This window comes from Phodopus roborovskii, unplaced genomic scaffold (assembly GCF_943737965.1).
Source record: "Phodopus roborovskii unplaced genomic scaffold, PHOROB, whole genome shotgun sequence".
Classification (NCBI taxonomy): domain Eukaryota; kingdom Metazoa; phylum Chordata; class Mammalia; order Rodentia; family Cricetidae; genus Phodopus; species Phodopus roborovskii.
In genome coordinates, this window is record NW_026126636.1 from 9,170,722 (window position 1) to 9,189,309 (window position 18,588).

General features: G+C 54.0%; 1 protein-coding gene across 1 annotated transcript; it reads right to left on the bottom strand.

Annotated features, from left to right (window-relative positions):
* Positions 1 to 231: 231 nt before the first annotated feature.
* On the bottom strand, positions 232 to 17,984 carry Cadm4 (cell adhesion molecule 4). Its single transcript, XM_051207219.1, has 9 exons — positions 17,851 to 17,984; positions 5,346 to 5,492; positions 4,962 to 5,114; positions 4,578 to 4,712; positions 4,002 to 4,166; positions 3,807 to 3,897; positions 2,632 to 2,804; positions 1,378 to 1,506; positions 232 to 578 (listed from the first exon to the last, which is right to left on the bottom strand). The coding sequence occupies exons 1-9, from the start codon at positions 17,912 to 17,914 to the stop codon at positions 469 to 471; spliced, it is 1,167 nt and encodes a 388-aa protein (XP_051063176.1). The 5' UTR covers positions 17,915 to 17,984; the 3' UTR covers positions 232 to 468.
* Positions 17,985 to 18,588: the final 604 nt, after the last annotated feature.

The following is an 18,588-nucleotide window of genomic DNA, read 5'->3' on the forward strand; positions in this document are numbered from 1 at the left end:
TTTCCACGCCCTCCCCCACCCCTCCCCCCACCGTGCAAACATGGCTTTGCAAAGAGGTGCCCAGAGCTCTGTGGAACTCTTACAATGGCTGGCATGGGGTCTGGGACCCCAAAGAAATCTGTGTTCCCCTTCCCTGCCCACCCCACCCTTCCCAGAATCTGACCCCTCCCCACAAGACCTGGTTCTGTTGCCTAGGGTTTCTGTCCTTCCCCATTTTCTTCCCCAACCCAAATCCCTATTACCCTCCCTGGGCTTGGGGTCTAGAAGGGACCTTCGGTCCCTGTGTCCTCTAGGGGACCCTAAGCCTCTGGACCCTGGCCTTTGGCCCTGGGAGAGAGGTCCAGGCATCCAACACCCCCAATCCCTGCCCAAGCGCCTGAGGTGTTAGCGGTGGGGGAGAGGCCCACCATCCCGGACTCTGGTCAATGTCTTTGCTGGCTCCTTGCAGCTGGCAGTGGGGGGGTGGGGTCAGATGAAGAATTCTTCTTTCCTCTTGTGTCCGTCGCTGCCATTGAGGAAGGCTTCTCTGGCTTCTCCCTGCTCGTCCAAGCCACTGGCCTCGTGGGTCAGATAAGAGCCTGAGGGCGGAAAGATGCCCCCCAGAGCAAAGGGGATGTGTACGCAGACCCAGGAAGTGGATGCAGGGTAAGGAGGCCGGCAAGAGACACATCATATGAAGGAAGGGGGGGAAAGGGACCAGTGAAGTTCAGTAAAGCATAAGACAGGCAGAGAAAGAGGTAAAAGCAGAATTAGGAAAGTTCCAAAAGGCCGCAGAAAGAAAAACCCACCCTCATCCCCCAACTGCCCACCCCCCGTGCTCCAGACAGGGCCTCTGGTTTCCCAGGTAAGCAAACTCAAACTCGCTAGTGACAAGTGACCTTGATCTTTAGATCCCCCTGCGGCCACCTCCCAAATACTGGGGTTAGAAGCAGTCACCGCCACGCCCCGTTTTGGACAGTGTTAGATGGAGTTCGTGATTTTGCGTTTGCCAGGCAGTCGATCGGCTGAGCCCTATCCTCCACCCGATTCTTTTCTGACAGTATTCCCTTACGTCTATCCAGCTATTTGAAAAATAAATTACTCAAAATCCCTCACCTTAATTCTGCTAAATTTCAGCCCTTTCAGAGCCCAGAGCCCAAAGTCCTACCCCAACACAGTATTAGTCTAAAATATGGCGCGATTTTGACTCTAATCTAGCATCTAGGCTCCATCCCCTAGGTATCCAGACTCAAACCGACCCCATCCTTCTTCGCTCAGGAGCAGCCGGGCCAGCGCGCCCCGCCCCTCCCCGCCCAAGTCCTGCCCTCTGGTTTGAGCCCCTCCCCTGCAACTCTGCCCCCGCCCCTTTGTCGTGGCCACGCCCACTACCCCACTTACCCTTCTGCCGGACGGAGCACCAGACCATGCCCACTAGCACGCATATGATCAGAAACACTAGTAGCGCCAGGATGCCGCCCACAATGGCGTAGGGAACCGATGTCTGAGCCTCTACCACTGCGCCCGGGTCTGTCAGAGGGACAGGTCGTCAGAGAAGGTCCTAATCCAGCTCACTTGCTGCCAGACCATTAAGCTATGCTGCACACAGCTTCGCTCCTCAAAACTGCCTGCCACCTCGTAGCCCCAGCTCCTCCGGGACCCCTGGGCTTTCACACCGGTGGGTACGACTCACCTCCTCACCTTTTCACCCCTAAGCTCCAAGTAACACATCCCACCCTAGCTTTGGGGTTTTGACAAAACGTTTTCCTTAATTGTGCTTGCATGGATTTACTTGCGCCAAGTACACGAAAGAGCTTAAGGAGGCCAGAAGAAAGGAGGACCTTGTTGGATCCATAACGTGATTTATAGAGCTGTGAACTGCCATGTGGATGCTGAAAACGCAGAGCCTCCTCTCCGGCCCGTTTGTGTGTTTATCGAGACAGGGTCTCACTATGTAGCTCAGCTAGCTTTAGGGTTTGCACTATGTAGACCAGTCTGGCTTGCCTCCTTCTTCTTCTTCTTTTTATTTAAGAGTGTCTCCTGAATTACAGACTGATCTAAAAATCGATGACGACGGGGCTGGAGCGATGGTTCAGCGGTTAGGCGCACTGGCTGCTCTTCCAGAGGACCAGGGTCCAATTCCCAGCACCCACATGGCAGCTCACAACCGTCTGTAACTCCGATTCCAAGGGACCTGACACCCTCACACCAATGCACATAAAGTGAAATTAAAATTTAAAATAAATGGATGAAGATGGCCTTGAACTTCCTACCCTCCTTCCTCCACCCGGGGTTCAGGGATTACTGGCATGGATTTATGTGGTGCTGGGAATTGTATCCGCGCAGGCAAAGCAAGCACTCTATTAACTGGACTACACCCCACCTCCCGCTGCCCTTTTTAAAGGGTAGACTGGTTATTTAGCTCAGGTTGGCCTAAAGGGCGTGATCCCCTCGCCTCAACCTCCAAAGCGCTGGGATAACACTATAATCCCGCCACGGTCAGCTAGCATGTTCCTTTTCGTTTGACTCAAATGTTTCCCCACCCCCAGGGAAACAAAGTCTAAGCTCAAGACACCTTTGACTACTTAACCACTCAACCGACCTCTTTGCTCAGGCTCCGCCCCCGCCCCCAGGCTTGACCCGCCTCGCCCTCACCGTAGACCACAAGCACGTAGAGCGCCCTCGCGTGGCCGTGCTTGTTTGCCGCCTCGCAGGTGTAGGTGCCATTATCTGCAGATACCAGGCCTGGCAGGGTGAGCGTCTCACCCACCGCCTCGGCTCTCTCCGGCAGAGACTCATTTCCGCGGTTCCAGCGGATCTGGCTTGGCCTGGCCGAGGGTAAAAACAAGCGTTAAGAACCCAAGAAATCTGACTTCTCAGGAATCTAGTTATGCAGCATTAACTTCCAAATAAGCGGCTGTCACTGCTGGTGTGTGTGTGTGTGTGTGTGTGTGTGTGTGTGGTGTGTCCCCTAATGGTAGACCCTTTGCCAGCTATGTGTTTAAGATGTCAGGTTCGATCCCCAGCAATGAAAACAGGCACGGAAAATCCCACAACTCTGCCTGTGAGATACTTCAACAGGTGGGCACTTGCGGACAAACCTGGCTGTGAATGAGATTCCTGGGACTCACATAGTGGAAGGACAGAAGGAATTCTCGCGAGTTGTCCTCTGACCTCCCTACGTATAGTGGTAGACCTCCCACCCACCCCTCACAAAAATATAATATTTTTAAAAAGTATGTATGTGTATGGGGCTTTGTCTGCTTGTATGTCAGTGCCCCTCGGGTGTGCAGTGCCACCAGAAGCCAGAAGAGGGCGTCGGACGACACCCCCCCCCACTGGAAATACAGGGGACCGAGGGTCAGCCACTATATGGGTGCTGGGACTTGAACCGGGCACTTCTGGATGAACAGCTGAGGCATTTCTCCAGTCCCATAATTGGTTTTGTTTTGTTTTTCAAGACAGGGTTTTAAAGTGTAGCCCTGGCTATCTTGGAACTCACTCTGTAGACCAGGTTAGCCTCAAACTCACAGAGATCCACTTGCCTCTGCCTCCCGAGTGTTGGGATTAAAGGTGTGCGCCACCAGCACCCAGCACGCACACACACACACACACACACACACACACACACATCCGTCTCATCCGTCTCAGGGCCCTTTTCTTGTGGAAAACCAACAGGCTTTCGACCAGCTTCTGCATGTAGCCAGAGCTGTAAGAATTCACCCCTTCCCGGCCCTTCTTTCATCAGGAGTCTGGTTTCACTACCTTTTCCCATAAGGCCCAGGAGCGCAAGCCCCAAGTCTCCTCACCCCTTGGGAGCCAGATCTCACCTGGGGTTCCCTGTGACAGCACAGGTCAGCACCAGTGTGTCCCCCTCCCTCACTACAGCTTGAGAGGCGTGGATCCGTGCTGTGGGGGAGTCTGCAGCGCAGGAGGAAAAAAATGAGAGATCATTCCGGGGTGGGGGGGTGGAGCAGGGACCTCTAGGGGCGGTCGGCCGGCGTGCAGACCACAGAGACACTTACACTGCACATCCAGCACGTACTGCGTCTGCTTGCTGTGTCCCGCGGGCAGCGCCTGGTTCTGCGCTTCACAAATGACGATACCGCCGTCGTCCTTGCGGTCCACACGGAAGCGCACGGTGCTCGCCACGCTCCACACTTTGCCGTTCTCCTGGCCGCTGCTGACTCCTGCCGGACCCAGGCCAGAAACATCAGGCTAGGGATTGTGCCCAGACTCCTGTGCTGGCCTAATTCTAAATTCCCAATTCTAAGTCTCGCCTTATTCACCTAGCCACACCCGCCTGTCTCTCCCACGCCTCAGGAGTCTGGTCTGTTTTGTTTGCTTTGAGACAGGGTCCAGGTTGGCCTTGAACTCTCTATGTAGCCGAAGATGACCTTGAACTCCTGGTCATCCTCCCTCCACCTCCCAAAGGTTGGGATGAGAGGCGCGTACCATCACGCCTGGCTCAATAGCTCAACCACGAAAGGGAAGTAGCAATCAGAACCGGTGTGCTATTCTCCAGGCCCCGCCCACCACTAACCCCGCCTCTTTCCTAAGCCCCGGGATCGCGCTCCGCCACCCCGCCTTGCCCTGGGTACCTTTCAGCTCTTTGCGATCGCGGTACCAGCGCAGGACAGCAGCGGGGCGCGACCGCGGAACCAGGCAGCTGAGTTCCACCTCGCCGCCCTCCACCGCTTGCTCTCGGACCTCCACCACAGGATTCTCTGGAGCCACTGCGCAGAGAAGGGGCGCAGATGGGGGAGTGGGGTGTCAAGGGAGGCACAAGTCATTGTGGCTGCTAGATCCTAGGGACCAAAGGGAGCCAGGGTCCCACCGGTGGCTGGGGTCATATGCAGAGACCAGAGGCCTGGTGGAGCCAGATGTCCAAGAAGTTAAAAACATCCAGGGCGCACAGGGCGTCCTGAGGGACGAGTGCGAAGCAGAGAATCAGAGTGGGACTCCGAGGGGCAGGAAGCCAGTACCTAGGACAGTGAGTGTGGCGATCTGGTGGTGGGTGTCCTCCGTGTAGAGCTGGCAGAAGTAGCCCCCCTCGTCCTCCAGGCGGGCGTCGGAGAGCCGGATGCGCACTCGACGCGGGGAGAACTCCTCCAGCTGGAATCGCTCGTCTTTTAGGGCTACAGTGAAGAGGGCTTCAACTCAGGGGCTTCTGGTCTCCAGACAGCCACCCTCCAGGACAGATGCGACCCCTTGCTTTTCTCCAGACATAGCTCCGAGTCTAACCTAGTCAATTGTCTGTTCCCTTGGGAACCCATTCCGGAGCCCCTCCCCCTTGCGATTGTGTCCCCCTGTCAGATGTTAGATGTGTCCTCTTTGAGGTCACAGGTGTCCAGGGTTCCTGCACTCACCTCGGGTGCCATTGAAAAAGAGGGTCTGCCGGGCTGGGTTCTGGATGACGACTATGGACCCATCATACTGATGCAGGCGGCAGGTGATCTCAGCCACCCCACCCTCAGCCACTGTCACATTCTCTGTTTGCACTTCCTGTCCTGTCCCTGAAACAGACGGAGAGTCCCTGGGATGACATTCAGTCGTGTGTGTGTGTGTGTGTGTGTGTGTGTGTGTGTGTGTGTTCGCGCAAGCGCGTGTTTGCGGTGAGGTGTGTTTACATAAGTGGGGGAACATGGACATGTTCACACGCGTGGGTTGACACGTGGAGTCTTCTAAGGTTCTCCACCATATTCATTGAAGCAGGGTCTCCCAATGGAACCCAGAGATCGCCGATCAGGGTTGGTATTGCTAAGCAGCAGCTCCACTGGCCGGCTTACTCTGAGGACCCTATCCCTGGCTTTGGAGCAAGCTTCCAGGACCATAGTCGACTCATGTGGCTGCTGGGGATCTGAACTCTGATCCTTGCGCTTGCTTGAACACTCCCTAATTCCTGGTTTGTCTGTTGTTAGAATAATCTGTCACCCGGTAGCCCAAATTAGCCTCAAACTCGTGGCAATCCTCCTGCCTCAGCTTCATGAGTGCTGAGATTATAGGTGTGAGCCACAGAACCTGGCCTTTGGTCCTCTCCAATCTGGAGAGGCAAAATGGTCTCCAGAGGAGCCGAGGCAAGTCTCCGGAGGTAGCAGCACAAGGGGTTTGCCAGGCATGGGAGAGAGAACTGCCCAGAAGACGGTAATTGGAGGCTCTGACAGAGCTCCCATTGGATATGAAAGCTGGAGCTCACCTGGTGTGGGAGGCTTCCATCGTTCCTACCTGGGCGCCCACTGAGGCTCATCAGATGGGTTGTCTTTCCACATCTGGAACATATATAGCCCAGGCTGGCTGGCCTCGAATTTACAGGCTCCTCCTGCCTGTGCCTCTCCAGTGCTGGGGTTATAGACTTCCATCATCACATCCGGCTACAAATTCCCTTTCTCTTCCTCTCCCTTGTTTCTTCTTTCCCTATGTCCCAAGCCAGCCTGGTCTACATATAGAGATCTCTGCAAGCTGGTTCAGCTGACCGGCCCATTCAGGAGGCCCACCTCCCGAATCTGGGCTGAATTACAACTTATGGAGACCAACAGAATCTGCTAGACATGGCCCTGAAAATTCTAGCACTTGGGAGGCAGAGGCAGGAAGGCTCTGGAGTGCGCACACGTGCGAACACATGCACACACACACACACACACACACACACACACACACTGGGGTGGAGATGTCTATAGAGTGCCTGCTTATCAGCCATGATGCTCTCTCTGGGTTAAGTACCCAGCACAGCATAAACTAGGTGTGGTGGTGAATGCCTGCAATCCCAGCTCTTGAGGTAGAAGCAGGAGGGTCAGAAGTTCAAGGTCACCCTCAGTTTCATAGGGAGGGAGTAGTGGGAGACCAAGCTGGGAAGGGAGAGGTATTTTTGCTAGAAATAATCTAGTAAGAGTCACAAAGCACAGGCTTAAAGATGCCTAGCAGCTTCCTGTGTGCCATCTGCTACCCAGAGACTGTTGGTAAAGATGCCCAGAATAGCCTCTTTGAGGCACCTGCTACTCTTCTTTGAGCGAGACCATCTTGAATCTTACACTCTAACGGAAGCCCAGGTGGCCCCAGGTGTAAATGGAGAGAAGCCTGCCCATCTGACCCAATCCAAACCCCCCACCTGTTTCCCACCACTTTGGTGTTGGGAGACAAGGGCTCATCGTGTTAGTCAAGCTGGTCTTGAACTCCTCCTAATCCTCCTGCCTCAGCTTCTGCAGTGGTATGGTCACAAGCGTACAGTATGGCCCCCGGATCTCAGCAGTCATTTTCCTAAGCCACCGAATTCTGAGTGGTCTGTCCCACTGCAATGTCCTTGGCTCTGTCACACACCTACGCTACTTTCCCCCAGCATCCCTGTGGCTGGGTGAGGCCATGTGACTGGTTTGGGACCAATGGATGTAGTAATGCTGGATATCATTTCCCAACTCATCTTTCTCTCCTACAATTGTATACATCTATGGGGTCAGAACAATCTAAGAAGCCCACGGAAGGGCAGGGCCTATCATAAGAAAAAGCCCACAGCTGTCTGTCCTCCATGGCCCTGCCTGAGATTATTTATTTATTTATTATTTGTTTGTTTGTTTGTGTAGTAGGTTTTTTGAGACAGACTTTCTCTATGTAGCTTTGGAGCCTGTCCTGGAACTTTCTGTGTAGACCAAGCTAACCCCAAACTCACAGAGATCCACCTGCCTCTGCCTCCAGAGTGCTTAAGTTAAAGGCATGTTTTTCCAATTCCCATGATAATGGATGGTTGCCAGAGACTGAACCCAGGAGCTCCCAGCTCAAGCCCCACTGTATAGTGGGGCCATTGACCTCTAGTCCTGCCTCCATGTCCCTTCCAGCCGCCTGGTAAGTGTCCAACATTGGGGAGGGGTTATGGAATATGTTGTGACAGGCTTGCCATGGCAAGAGGCTACCTTGGTTTCTGTCTGTCTGTCTGCTGATTTCTCTAGGCTGCCCAGAGGTTCTGAACTTGAGGACTCAGGTGATGGATATTCTTGTCTCAGTCTCTCTGATTATGGAATTAGAGACGTGTACTACTGTGGATTGCTTGTTATTTGAATTTATTTTTTAACTCTTAATTTTATTTTACATGTACAGGTGTTTTACCTGCATGCACGTGAATGCACCATTTGTGTGTGTGCTGGCCACAGAGGTCAGAAGAGGGCACCAGGGCCCTGGGACAGGGGTGCAGAGGGCTGGGAGTCACCACGTGGGTGCTGGATATGAAACCCAGGTCCTCTGGAAGAGCAGCCAGTGCTCTTCTTTTTTTTGTGGGGGGGGCCTTTCAAGACAGGGTTTTTCTGTGTATCCCTGGCTGTTCTGGAACTCTCTCTGTAGACCAGGCTGGCCTCGATCTCACAGAGATCCACCTGCCTCTGCCTCCCGAGTGCTGGGATTAAAGGATTGTGCCACCACTGCCCAGCATTCAGCCAGTATTCTTAACCACTAAGTCATCTCTCCAGTCTCTGAGTTTATACTTACAATTTAGTTAGCCTGTGTGTGTATAAGTGTATGAGTGTGTGTGTATGTGTGTGTGAGTGTGTGAGTGTGTAAGTGTGTGTATATGTGTGTGTGTGTGTGTGTGTGTGATATAAGTACTCATGTATGAGCCTCTGCACAGAATACAGAGAAGGGCACTAGGATTGGATATTCCCTCTGACATTCTCCACCTTAGTTCTTTGAGGCAAGATGTCTCCCCGTACCTGGAATTAATGATTTGATTTGGTTTTTCCTGCAGAGTGGCAGCCTCCACTTCCTGAGCGTTGTGAGGTAGACACAAGGCACCATAGCCATTTCAATTGCCTTTAAATTATTAATGGCTGGGCATGGCAGAGCATGCCTGTAATTTCTGCACTAGGGACCCTGAAGAAGGAGGATTTCCAGTCCAACAAGGCTATATTAAGAGCCTGTGCTTTGAAGAAACAAAACAACAAAATAAGCTAAATGGTTCTCCATTGGGTTATGCTGTCTGGTTTGTGCAGCCCTTGATTGTCAGGGAAGTTTCTGGGCCTGGTACCCAGAGATAAGTCAGATGAGGTCCAGGCCCTTAGAAAATGTTTACCATTTATAAGGAACTAGCCACAAATCAATGTCCTATCCCATCAGAAGCTGTAGATTCCCTGTTAAGAGCGTAGGTGACCAAAGGGTAGGACAGAACTGCAGGACACAAGCAGGGACTTCCTATGTTAACATCCTCCTTCTATTTACCGCATAGGAAGCCTCATTGTCCTTTACAGTCATTCCCTGTCCAGTGAGATAGTTCTGACTCCCTTGCAGCTAGGTAAAGCCATGTGATAAAATTAATTCTAATTGGACCTAAGCAAAAATATCATATAGTCATTATGGATTAGTTCCTAATGAATAGGAGGAGACAAATCCTTTTTTCCCCTACGGGGACTCCGTCATGCTTCCTGGAAATTGGATGGGATATGTGGGATTCTGGAAGCCACTTTGGGTCCCAGTGACAAAGGACAGCATGAGTGATGGAACCAACCAAGGATTGGAAGTGTCTGAGTCTTTTGGGATGATGTGGAGTGGCCACACTTTCTAACTCTGGACTCCTTTATGTAGGTGATCTCTAAGCCACCCTTTGGATTTTATCTAGTGTCTCCTGGAACGACAAACTCAACACATTCAGTCTTTGCCTCCAATATTTCCTTCCCTGCAGACCACCCACTCAGTGACTCAGTTGCTCAGGCCAAGAGATGTCAAGCCACCCAAGTGTCCGGCCTTTTCGTCCGCCCATCCCTTCAACCATTCTTTCAGCAATGTCTGCATATTTCACCTCTAAAACATACAAGAATCCATTCAGCTTTGTCTGTCTCCCAGAACCCTCTCCTGGCCTCATCTCTCATCTGGATCTCTCTAGAACATATTTGTGGATCTCAGCTTCCAAGCCTGCCTCTCACGTCCAGGCTGACCTGCAACAAATGACTGTCTTGACTTTGCCTCCTGAATGCTAAGATAACAGGAATGCCACCATGCCCAGAGTATATGGATTTTTCACTTCTTTTATTTCTCCCCCAGCCCCTTTCTATTTTGATTTTTCAAGGCACCGTCTCTCTGTGTAGCCCTGGCTGTCCTGGAATTCACTCTGTAGACCAGGCTGGCCTCGAACTCACAAAGATCTGCCAGCCCCTGCCTCCAAGTGCTGGGGTTAAAGGTGAGCGCCACCACCTCCTGGCTGCTTCTTTTTACATACAGTCTTACTGTGTAGCCCTGACTGACCTAGGACTTGATTTGTGGACCAGGCCTATATTAAAGGTTTGGGCCACTGAGAGGGACTTGTTTTTTTTTTTAACTTAAAAGATTTATTTTATTTTTTGATTATGTGCATATGTCTGTGTGTGGGTGTGTGCCTGATGCCCTGAGAGGCCAGAAGGGGGCATCAGATCCCCTGGAACAACCATTGCTCATCCAACTTGCTTCCACCACAGGCCTTTGCATGCACTGCTTGGCTGCTATTCTCTTCTGTCCCCCCATCTTCTGTGCTCATTCATTGACCGTTCTGTTGACCAGGCTGGCCTTGAACTCAGAGATCAGCCTACCTCTGCCTCCCTCCCAAGTGCCAGGACTAAGGGCGTGTGCCCGGCCCGGCTTGATTGATGTAGTCTATGGATGCCATACGGGCTCTATGAAGGCTCATGCATGACCCACTGAGGTTAGGAGCCCCGCCCGCCCCGCCCCGCCCCGCCCCGCCCCAGCCAGGAAGTGTGCATAGCCCTCCGTCACCATCTGGATGATGACGGCAGGAAGATCAGTGGTTCAACTTCGCTGTCTATTACTGGAAGCCAGCTTGGGCTACAGGAGACACTGTCTCAGAAATGCAAACGCAGGGAAAGGGAGACATAGTTCAGCAGTTAGGGGAGTTCCTTGCAGCTCTTGCAGACAATCTGTGTTCAGATTCCTGCACCTACATCAGACAGCTCACAACTTCCAGGGGACCTGGAGCCTCTGGACTCTGCAGGCACCAGCACTTGCATACACATAATAATAATAATAATAATAATAATAATAATAATAATAATAATAATATATGGCTTTAAAATAATAGCAGGACTGAAGGGATGGGTCAAAGTTACGAGCACTCACTGTTCTTCCAGAGGTCCTGAGTTCAGTTCCCAGCACCCACATCAGACTGCACACAACTGTCTACAAATCCACCTCCAGGAGACCTGATGCCCCTTCTGATTGCTGAAGGCACCTGCACACGTGTGGCATACATTCACACGTACATACACACACAGTCACATAGGTGTACTCTCCCCTCTCTCTCTCTCTCACACACACACACACACACACACACACACACACACGCACGGTGACACACGCCTTTAAACCCAGCACTTCAGAGGCAAAGGCAGAGGCAGAAAGATCTCTGTGAGTTCAAAGCCAGCCAAGGCTACAGAATATAGAGACCCTGTCTCAAACAAATGACAAACAAACAAGCAAACCAAAAGGAAGCCTAGGCTAGTCAGATGTCTCAGTGGGTAAAGACAGCAAGCCAAGTTTGACCCCAGGGACACACATACACAAAAGAAACACATGAATATAAGAACAGGATCCTTCAAATTAAACAAAACTTTTAAGGAGCTCCAGGGAGGTGCTACACCACTCAGGTAGCATCTGATTTCGGCTTCCAAACAATTATGAACTGCAGCTTTGTTTTGCTTTTCTTTGAGACGCTGTGCTAAAACTCACTATACAGGCCAGGCTGGCCTTGAACTCCTGAATCTCCCACTTCAGCCTTCCCTAGAGCTGGGGTCCCAGGCATGCTCTGCCACAACGTGCCTGGGATCTCCCTGTAAATGCCAGGCTGGGGCTCCAGCCCTTGCCATTCAGGTGACCTTGAGGAAGAGCCCCAACCTTTGTTAGCCGAGTCCATACCATCTGTGAAATGATAGAGATGCCAGAGATGGCTTCATGGGTCAGCATTGTGCCCAGCACTACGGAAGAAGCCTCTTCAAAAGCTGTTATTACAGACTCTGGGAACAAGCCATGCCTTGTGAAAACTAGTCTGCATGGTCAATACTTAAAAAAAAAAAAAAAAAAAAAAAAAAAAAAAAAAGAAATCTTGCCAGGTACGGAGATATACATCTAATCTCAGCACCCGGGAGGCAGAGGCAAGCCGATCTCTGAGTGTGTGAGGCCAGCCTGGCTAGTTAGTCTCAGGCCAGCCAAGGCCTGGTAGTAAAACCTTCTCTTATAAGACCAAATCCCCAAATAATAATCTTGTTCTGGCATGTGGCTCAGTTGGTAGAGTGTTTGCCTAGCATTTTGTGAAGTCCTGAGTTTGAGCCCTAGCATTGTGTTAGCCAGGCATGACGGTGCATGCCTGTAACTCCAGCATTTGGGGGTAGAGGCTTGAGGATCGAGCGTTTAAGGTTATCCTGGACTAAGCATCCAGTCTGAGGCTAGCCTGGGCTACATGAGACAGTTTCAAAACAACATCCAACCAGACAACATCTCAACGCCTGCCTCTCTGGCCCTTGCAGCTGATGTGAAGTTAGCCCCCATTTTACAGATGTGGAGAGTGAGGTAGCCTAGAGGAGTCCCACATTTCCTGGGAGCCATGGGGGACCCCATACCCACCTCTCCTTCCCCAACTTCTCTGTGCTTGAGGGTGCAGATAGGGTGAGGGGGGGCTTTTGTTTCCCTCCCCCTCCTGAAGAGTCAGTAAGAGACCGTGTTTCTGCCTAGAATACTAATTGGCCCAAGGCTTTTGTTTCTGGTTGGGGGGGGGCGGGACTTTCTGGTCAGAGAGGGGCTGAGCTTTTGGGCCTGGGACATGGACTTTGAAACGGTGTTGACAGCCAGAAGTCATCATGGGGACTGTGCTTGGAGAAAAGTAGCCGGGAGGTTCTGGAAAGGGGGTTGTCAGGGGACATGGAGAGACTGGGCATGCTCCACCCTCAGACTCACACACACAGGCAACAACTGTCACAGAGACCTCCTCCCTCAGATCTAGGGGTCTGGGCCCCGCCTCCTCCCTCAGACCCAGGACTCCAGACCACAGCCCTCCTCCCTCAGACACAGGGTCCAGGCCCAGCTCTCCTCCATCAGACCCAGGGTCCAGGCCCAGCTCTCCTCCCTCAGACCCAGGACTCCAGACCACAGCCTCCTCCCTCAGACACAGGGTCCAGGGCCCAGCTCTCCTCCCTCAGACCCAGGACTCCAGACCACAGCCCTCCTCCCTCAGACACAGGGGTTCAGGCCCAGCCTCCTCCCTTAGACCCAGGATCCAGGCCTGGCCCTACTCCCTCAGACTCAGGAGACAGGGGTCCACAGTGCACAGCTGGTGGACTTCTCCACAGAGACTAAGCAGGATGGGGGAGTACTTCCTGGTCCTGAGTCAGCGAATACCCAAGGGAGTCTCAAGGTCACAGTTCTGGGAAGGTCATAGCCACCCCCTCGGCATCCGTTCCCCAGGGGGCCTCTGGCACCATGCCTCTTCCTTTTTCCCTCCCCTGGGAAGCTGGTACATTCCTGGGTCCTGCCTGAACCCCCCCTCAGCCCCCCCATCAATGGCGGAGTCCGAGCATCCTTGCACAAAGCCTCGATTCTTCCAGCAGATCAGCCTTGTGAAGGTGCCTGTATTTGCAGGACCTAGCATCAGGGTCCCAGCTCAGCCTCCCACGGAAACCCCCAGCCCCTCTCCATAGCCAAGGAGGCTCAGCTTCTCTTCCCTCACTCAGTACCCACAAGTATAGACTCCTAGTCACCTCAAACCTCGGACTTAGACGCCAGCCTCCTTTCCTAGACCCAGGGATCCAAGCCCTCTTCCCTCAGACCCAGGGCCCAGGCCCAGCCTCCTCCCTCAAACACAAGGGTCCAGGTCCATCCTCTCCCCCTCAGACACAGGGGTACAGATCCCAGCCTCCCCCTCAGATACAGGGGTACACACCCCAGCCTCCCACTCAGACACAGGGAACCCTCCCCTCTCAGATGCAGGGCTCTGAGCCCCAGTTTCTCCCTTCTTGAAAACTTTGGACTTCTAAACCATGACCCTGCCTTCTGTCTCCTGGGGACTAGGCCTTAGGTGGGGGCGTCCAGGGCTGAGTCAGCGGCCTCACACAAAGTCCTCCCTGTGGCCCCCACGTTCCTGGGATACTCGGGACTCCCTGGATTCCAGGCTTATGGCCCAGCCAGGGGGTGAGGAGTCCCTCAGAGGGTCACCCTGAGCGTGGGGTTCCCAGAGGAATGCAAGCTTCCATTGAATTCTGCTTGTCCGACAATTTGTCCCAGTCACCCCCATGCACCTTCCTCCATGAAGAAAGACCCGGCAGCCCACCCTACTGCCCTGGGCATCTACAGAGGGGTGTACGTGTCCGGTGTCTACAGGCAGAAACCATGAGCGCTCAGGTTCTGGTGCCATGGGCCATCGGATGCTGACGGGACCGGCTGCATCCAGCACACCACCCCGACACACACACACATACACTCAGAGAGAGAGAAAGCTTCCTTTGTGTTCCGCAAGTCGGGGACAGGCCAGGCTCGCACGACATTAACCCACCCTTGGGCCCTAGCTCTGTTGGGTCTAAGGGCTTGGAATCTGTGGTGGAACCTAACCTCCACCCCCACAGTCCAGGACCCGGGCATCCAGTCCATGAGTGGGTCGGGGGTCAGTGGTAGATATCTTGCAAGACCCACTCTCTGGCGTGAGGCGCAATGAAAGGGGGCGGGTCCTCTGTGTCCAAGTGGCAGCTTAGAGCTGTTAACGGAGAGAAGTGAGTCACTCTAGAAGGGAAATAACTTGGGGTCAACAAAGTCCCCGCCACGGGGCTCCCCAAGCCTGAAGGACCTCTTTGTCCTTCCCTGGGATCTACACACATATCAGCTCTCCCCCCTTCTTAGTGCCTAACCCAGCTTCCTGCTGTGGGTACCCCCCATGGGCATCTCTGGGGACAACTGACATATTTCTATCCACTTGGACCCTTGTTCTCCAACATCCACCTCACCTTCCTCTTCTCATATTCTCAACAGATGAGTGACCCAGGAGAGATGGGATGGGTTACTTTTTTTTTTTTTTTGAAAGGCAAAAATATAGGCTCTAGTCTCCCACTCCTGATGGGCTGGGTAAGGAGATGTAGGGACCACTGATACCTCCTAAAAATAGGTGGTCAGGGCCCTTCATAAAGATCCAGTAAGAAAAGCTAGGCCTGGGGGGACATGTAATACCAATATTTGGGAGTCTGAGTCAGGAGGATTGCTATGAGTTTGAGACCAGCAGGGGGCCAGCCTTTTTGTACACAGTGAGACCCTGTATCGGGGAAAAAAGAAAAAGAGCTGGGTGGCAGTGGCCCATGCCTTTAATCCCAACACTCAGGAGGCAGAGGCAGGCGGATCTCTGAGTTGGAGGCCAGCCTGGTCTACAGAGGGAGTTCCAGGACAGCCAGGGCTACACAGAGAAACAAAAACAAAAACAAAACAAACAAAAGAAAGGAAGGAAGAGAACTAGATGTCAATGAGAAGCCACCATGATGACACCTTTGAGGAGCATGCTCCCCAGCAGGAGAGACAGGCCCAGAGAAGGACAGAGACTGACATTAAACTATGCCAGAGAGGACCCAAGCCCGGGACTCTCGGAAGACGCCAAGCTGGCCTTCTGCTTGTAAAGCTCCACAGCATGCAATTTAGAGGTCATTTACAGAAGGGATTAAGGTGCCAGGAAGCAGACGACTTTAAAATCACACAACATTTATAGCTACCTCCCAGAAGAGCCCGAGGTTTGATAGGTAAGTCAGCTGAGGCTACATTCGAGTTCTAAGTATCCAAGGGGCCCAGGGGCTGCACAGCTCTAATGGATGGGGAATTTCACGACTTCACATATGTTAAGACACTAGAATAGCCCAGTCCCATCATTGAGAATCTAGATTTTAGATTCTCAATCTTTTCTTCACCTCTTCTTTCTCTTTTGTTCAGCACTGGGGCCTCTCACACATTGGGCAAAGGCATTGCCACTGAGCTACATCCCCAGACCCTCAGTGGCCAATAATTCTACACAAGTTACTCATGGAGCCACACCCCTAGTCCCTCATTGGTGGATTCTAGACACCTATTACTAATAAGCTTCCTCCCTTAGGGCACACACACACACACACACACACACACACACACACACACACCTTCTAAACAGGGTATTACTAAGTATCGATCCTAGCAAGTCTTGAACTCATGACCCTCCTGCCTTAGCCTGCAGAGCAGCTGGGATTACAGGCCACCAGGCCTGACCAAATCCTAGAAATGGAAAAGTGTTAAGGTTCTAAAGACTTCCAGGCATCCTAAGAGCGTCAACGTTCTAAATAACCTCAGGTTCTTTCTTTACTGGACTCGATGGTTCCGGGATCCTCTCTGACCCTAATGTTCATGCATAAGAATAAAGAAAAATAAAAATGGACGGAAATATACTAAGAGTCCCAAGCTCTCACCTGGGAAATTGGGGCATGCCCGTTGCAAAGGAGGGAGAGATAAAAGTTAGGAAGCAACTACAGAAGTCTACAGAAGAAAGGCAGAGCTTCTGAGGTCGGCTCTGCCCCCCGGCCCGCAGCCTCCTCCCCAGCTGCAACCCTTGGAGTGGCAAGTGTGACCACACTCAACTTAAAAGCTCCCAGTCATCAGTCATGAAGTTCAGCACTGTCCCTTGATAGAACTGGAACCAGGAAAGAGGGCTCCTAGCCCTGGGCCACTGGGTCCCAACTCATCTCTGTACTCCCTGTAGGAGTCCTCATCCTGCTTTTGTCCAGATGCCACCTCCCCATCAATATTCTCAGGCAAAGTAACTTGACCCACCGGGCAGGAGTGTCCCACGGGAGATATGAGACACCTAGGGTTATAAGTGTGGGTGTCCAGGTGACATTTCCTGACCTTGTCCCCAGCCGCAGGGTCACCCTGTCTTGGGGGTCTTTAGCTCCCCGCAGCGAGTGAGAAAGGCACGTGACGTCCTGGAGGGGCCCATCTGTGAAGTGTGGCCTGGGTGTGTGAACGGGTGGGAAGGTTTGGGGAGACATTTGTGGAATCCACGTGTGTGCCCACATGCCAGCGTTCCCTACCCCACTTCACACATCCATGTCGTGGCAGCACTGGCTGACTCCTCTTTGCAGAGGGATACTTCGATGAAGGGTGTATGGGGAGGGGAGGCAGAGTTGGACAGGGACACCGTGGGATAGGGAGGGGAAAGAAGGTGGCTAGGTAGAGAAATGGATGAATGCCAGGGGATAGAGAGACGAGGGGATGAGGCAGATGGGGGACAGAGAAGGGAAGAGATGCAGGGTGTCAAGGAGACAGGGAGAGATGGTGAATGGGAGGAGGGCAGTAACCAGAGCGGAGTGAATAGAGGATGGGGGGGGGCAGGCAGAGTGACCCAGGAAAAAGGGACAGAGGTGGGGGACAAAGGCAGAACGGAGAAACGGGAAGGGGGAGTCAAGGAGAGGGGGCAGACAGAAGGAAGGACAGGACTTGAAGACTAAGGGACAGAGGACGGGGTGGGGGGGGGCAGAGAGAGGCATCTAAAGACCAGGACGGAAGGGCAGTGGGACTTGCCTGGAGAAGGCGGGATTGGGGGCACGGGGGGAGGGAGGGTCTCAGGCCCTTTGTCCCTGCGGGATCGGGGCCTTGCGGGGTGGGGGGGCTGCGGCACGGCGGCCGGGGCCCGCACTCCCCCTCCCCTGCCCGCGGCTCCGGGCTCCTGGCCCGCGCTGCGCTTTGTCCCGGAGACGAGGGTCTCCCGCAGCACCCCCCCCCCAGCGCATTGTTCGGGCCTCTGCAGGCCCCCGGGCGACCCGGCTGTCACCGCGGCGCGACCCCCTCCTCAGCCCCACTGCAATACGCACACCTCCCTCGTCACCCCGATCCAGCCCGCCGACCCGGCCCCCACCCCCGCCACCCTACCTGGCCCCGCCGCGGCCGCCCACAGCAGCAGCAGCGGCCACTGGAAGCGCCGGGCCCGGCCCATGGTGCCGCCGCCGCCGCCGCCGCCGCCGCCGCCGCCGCCGCTCGCTCCCGGCCCGGCACCTGCACCTCCCGCGCCGCCGGCCCCGCCCCCAAGTTCGGGCCCGCCCTCTGCTCCGCCCACTGCGCGCCTGGGTGGGCGTGGCGTGGCCTTAGGGGCGGGGCCTGGGCGAGGGCAGAGAGGCCCAGACAATGAGGGGAGAGGGAGGACGGGAGCGCGGACGGGGCGCGCACGAGGGAAGCGCAGGGCAGAGAGCGCTGACCCGGGCGCGCGGGCTGGGCGTGAGAGTGATGACTCGGTGGGAGTCGGTGGGGGAGGACTCAGGAGAGCGGAAGGTCGGGAGGGTCGTGTGAAGGTGCAAAGGTGTGCGTTGCGTGTACGCGCAGGCGTAGCCAGGGCGAGTGGGGCTCCCCAGAGGATGCTTGCACGGGAGACACAAGGAAGATGCGCAGGAGATGCACGAGAGATGCGTGGGAGAGGCGCGGGAGATGCACGGGGGAATTCATGGAAGACGCACGGGAGATGCTTGGGGTTTGCGCAGAAGATGCACGGGCTACCCACAGGGGGTGCGTGGGAGATGCTCTGGAGATGCGCTGGAGGGCGATGCTCGGAAGCGCGCGAAGATGCGGGGTGCTGGCATGCACTGTGAGTGTGAGCTTTGGGGGAGAGGAGTGTGA

Excerpts from the sequence above, each read along its gene's own strand:
- Cadm4 (XM_051207219.1), bottom strand. The coding sequence starts at position 17,914 with ATGGGCCGGGCCCGGCGCTTCCAGTGGCCGCTGCTGCTGCTGTGGGCG. Across the intron at positions 5,115-5,345 it reads CTTTTTCAATGGCACCCGAG|CCCTAAAAGACGAGCGATTC; the intron begins GTGAGTGCAGGA and ends TCTTCACTGTAG. Across the intron at positions 1,507-2,631 it reads CTACGTGCTTGTGGTCTACG|ACCCGGGCGCAGTGGTAGAG; the intron begins GTGAGGGCGAGG and ends TCCCTCTGACAG.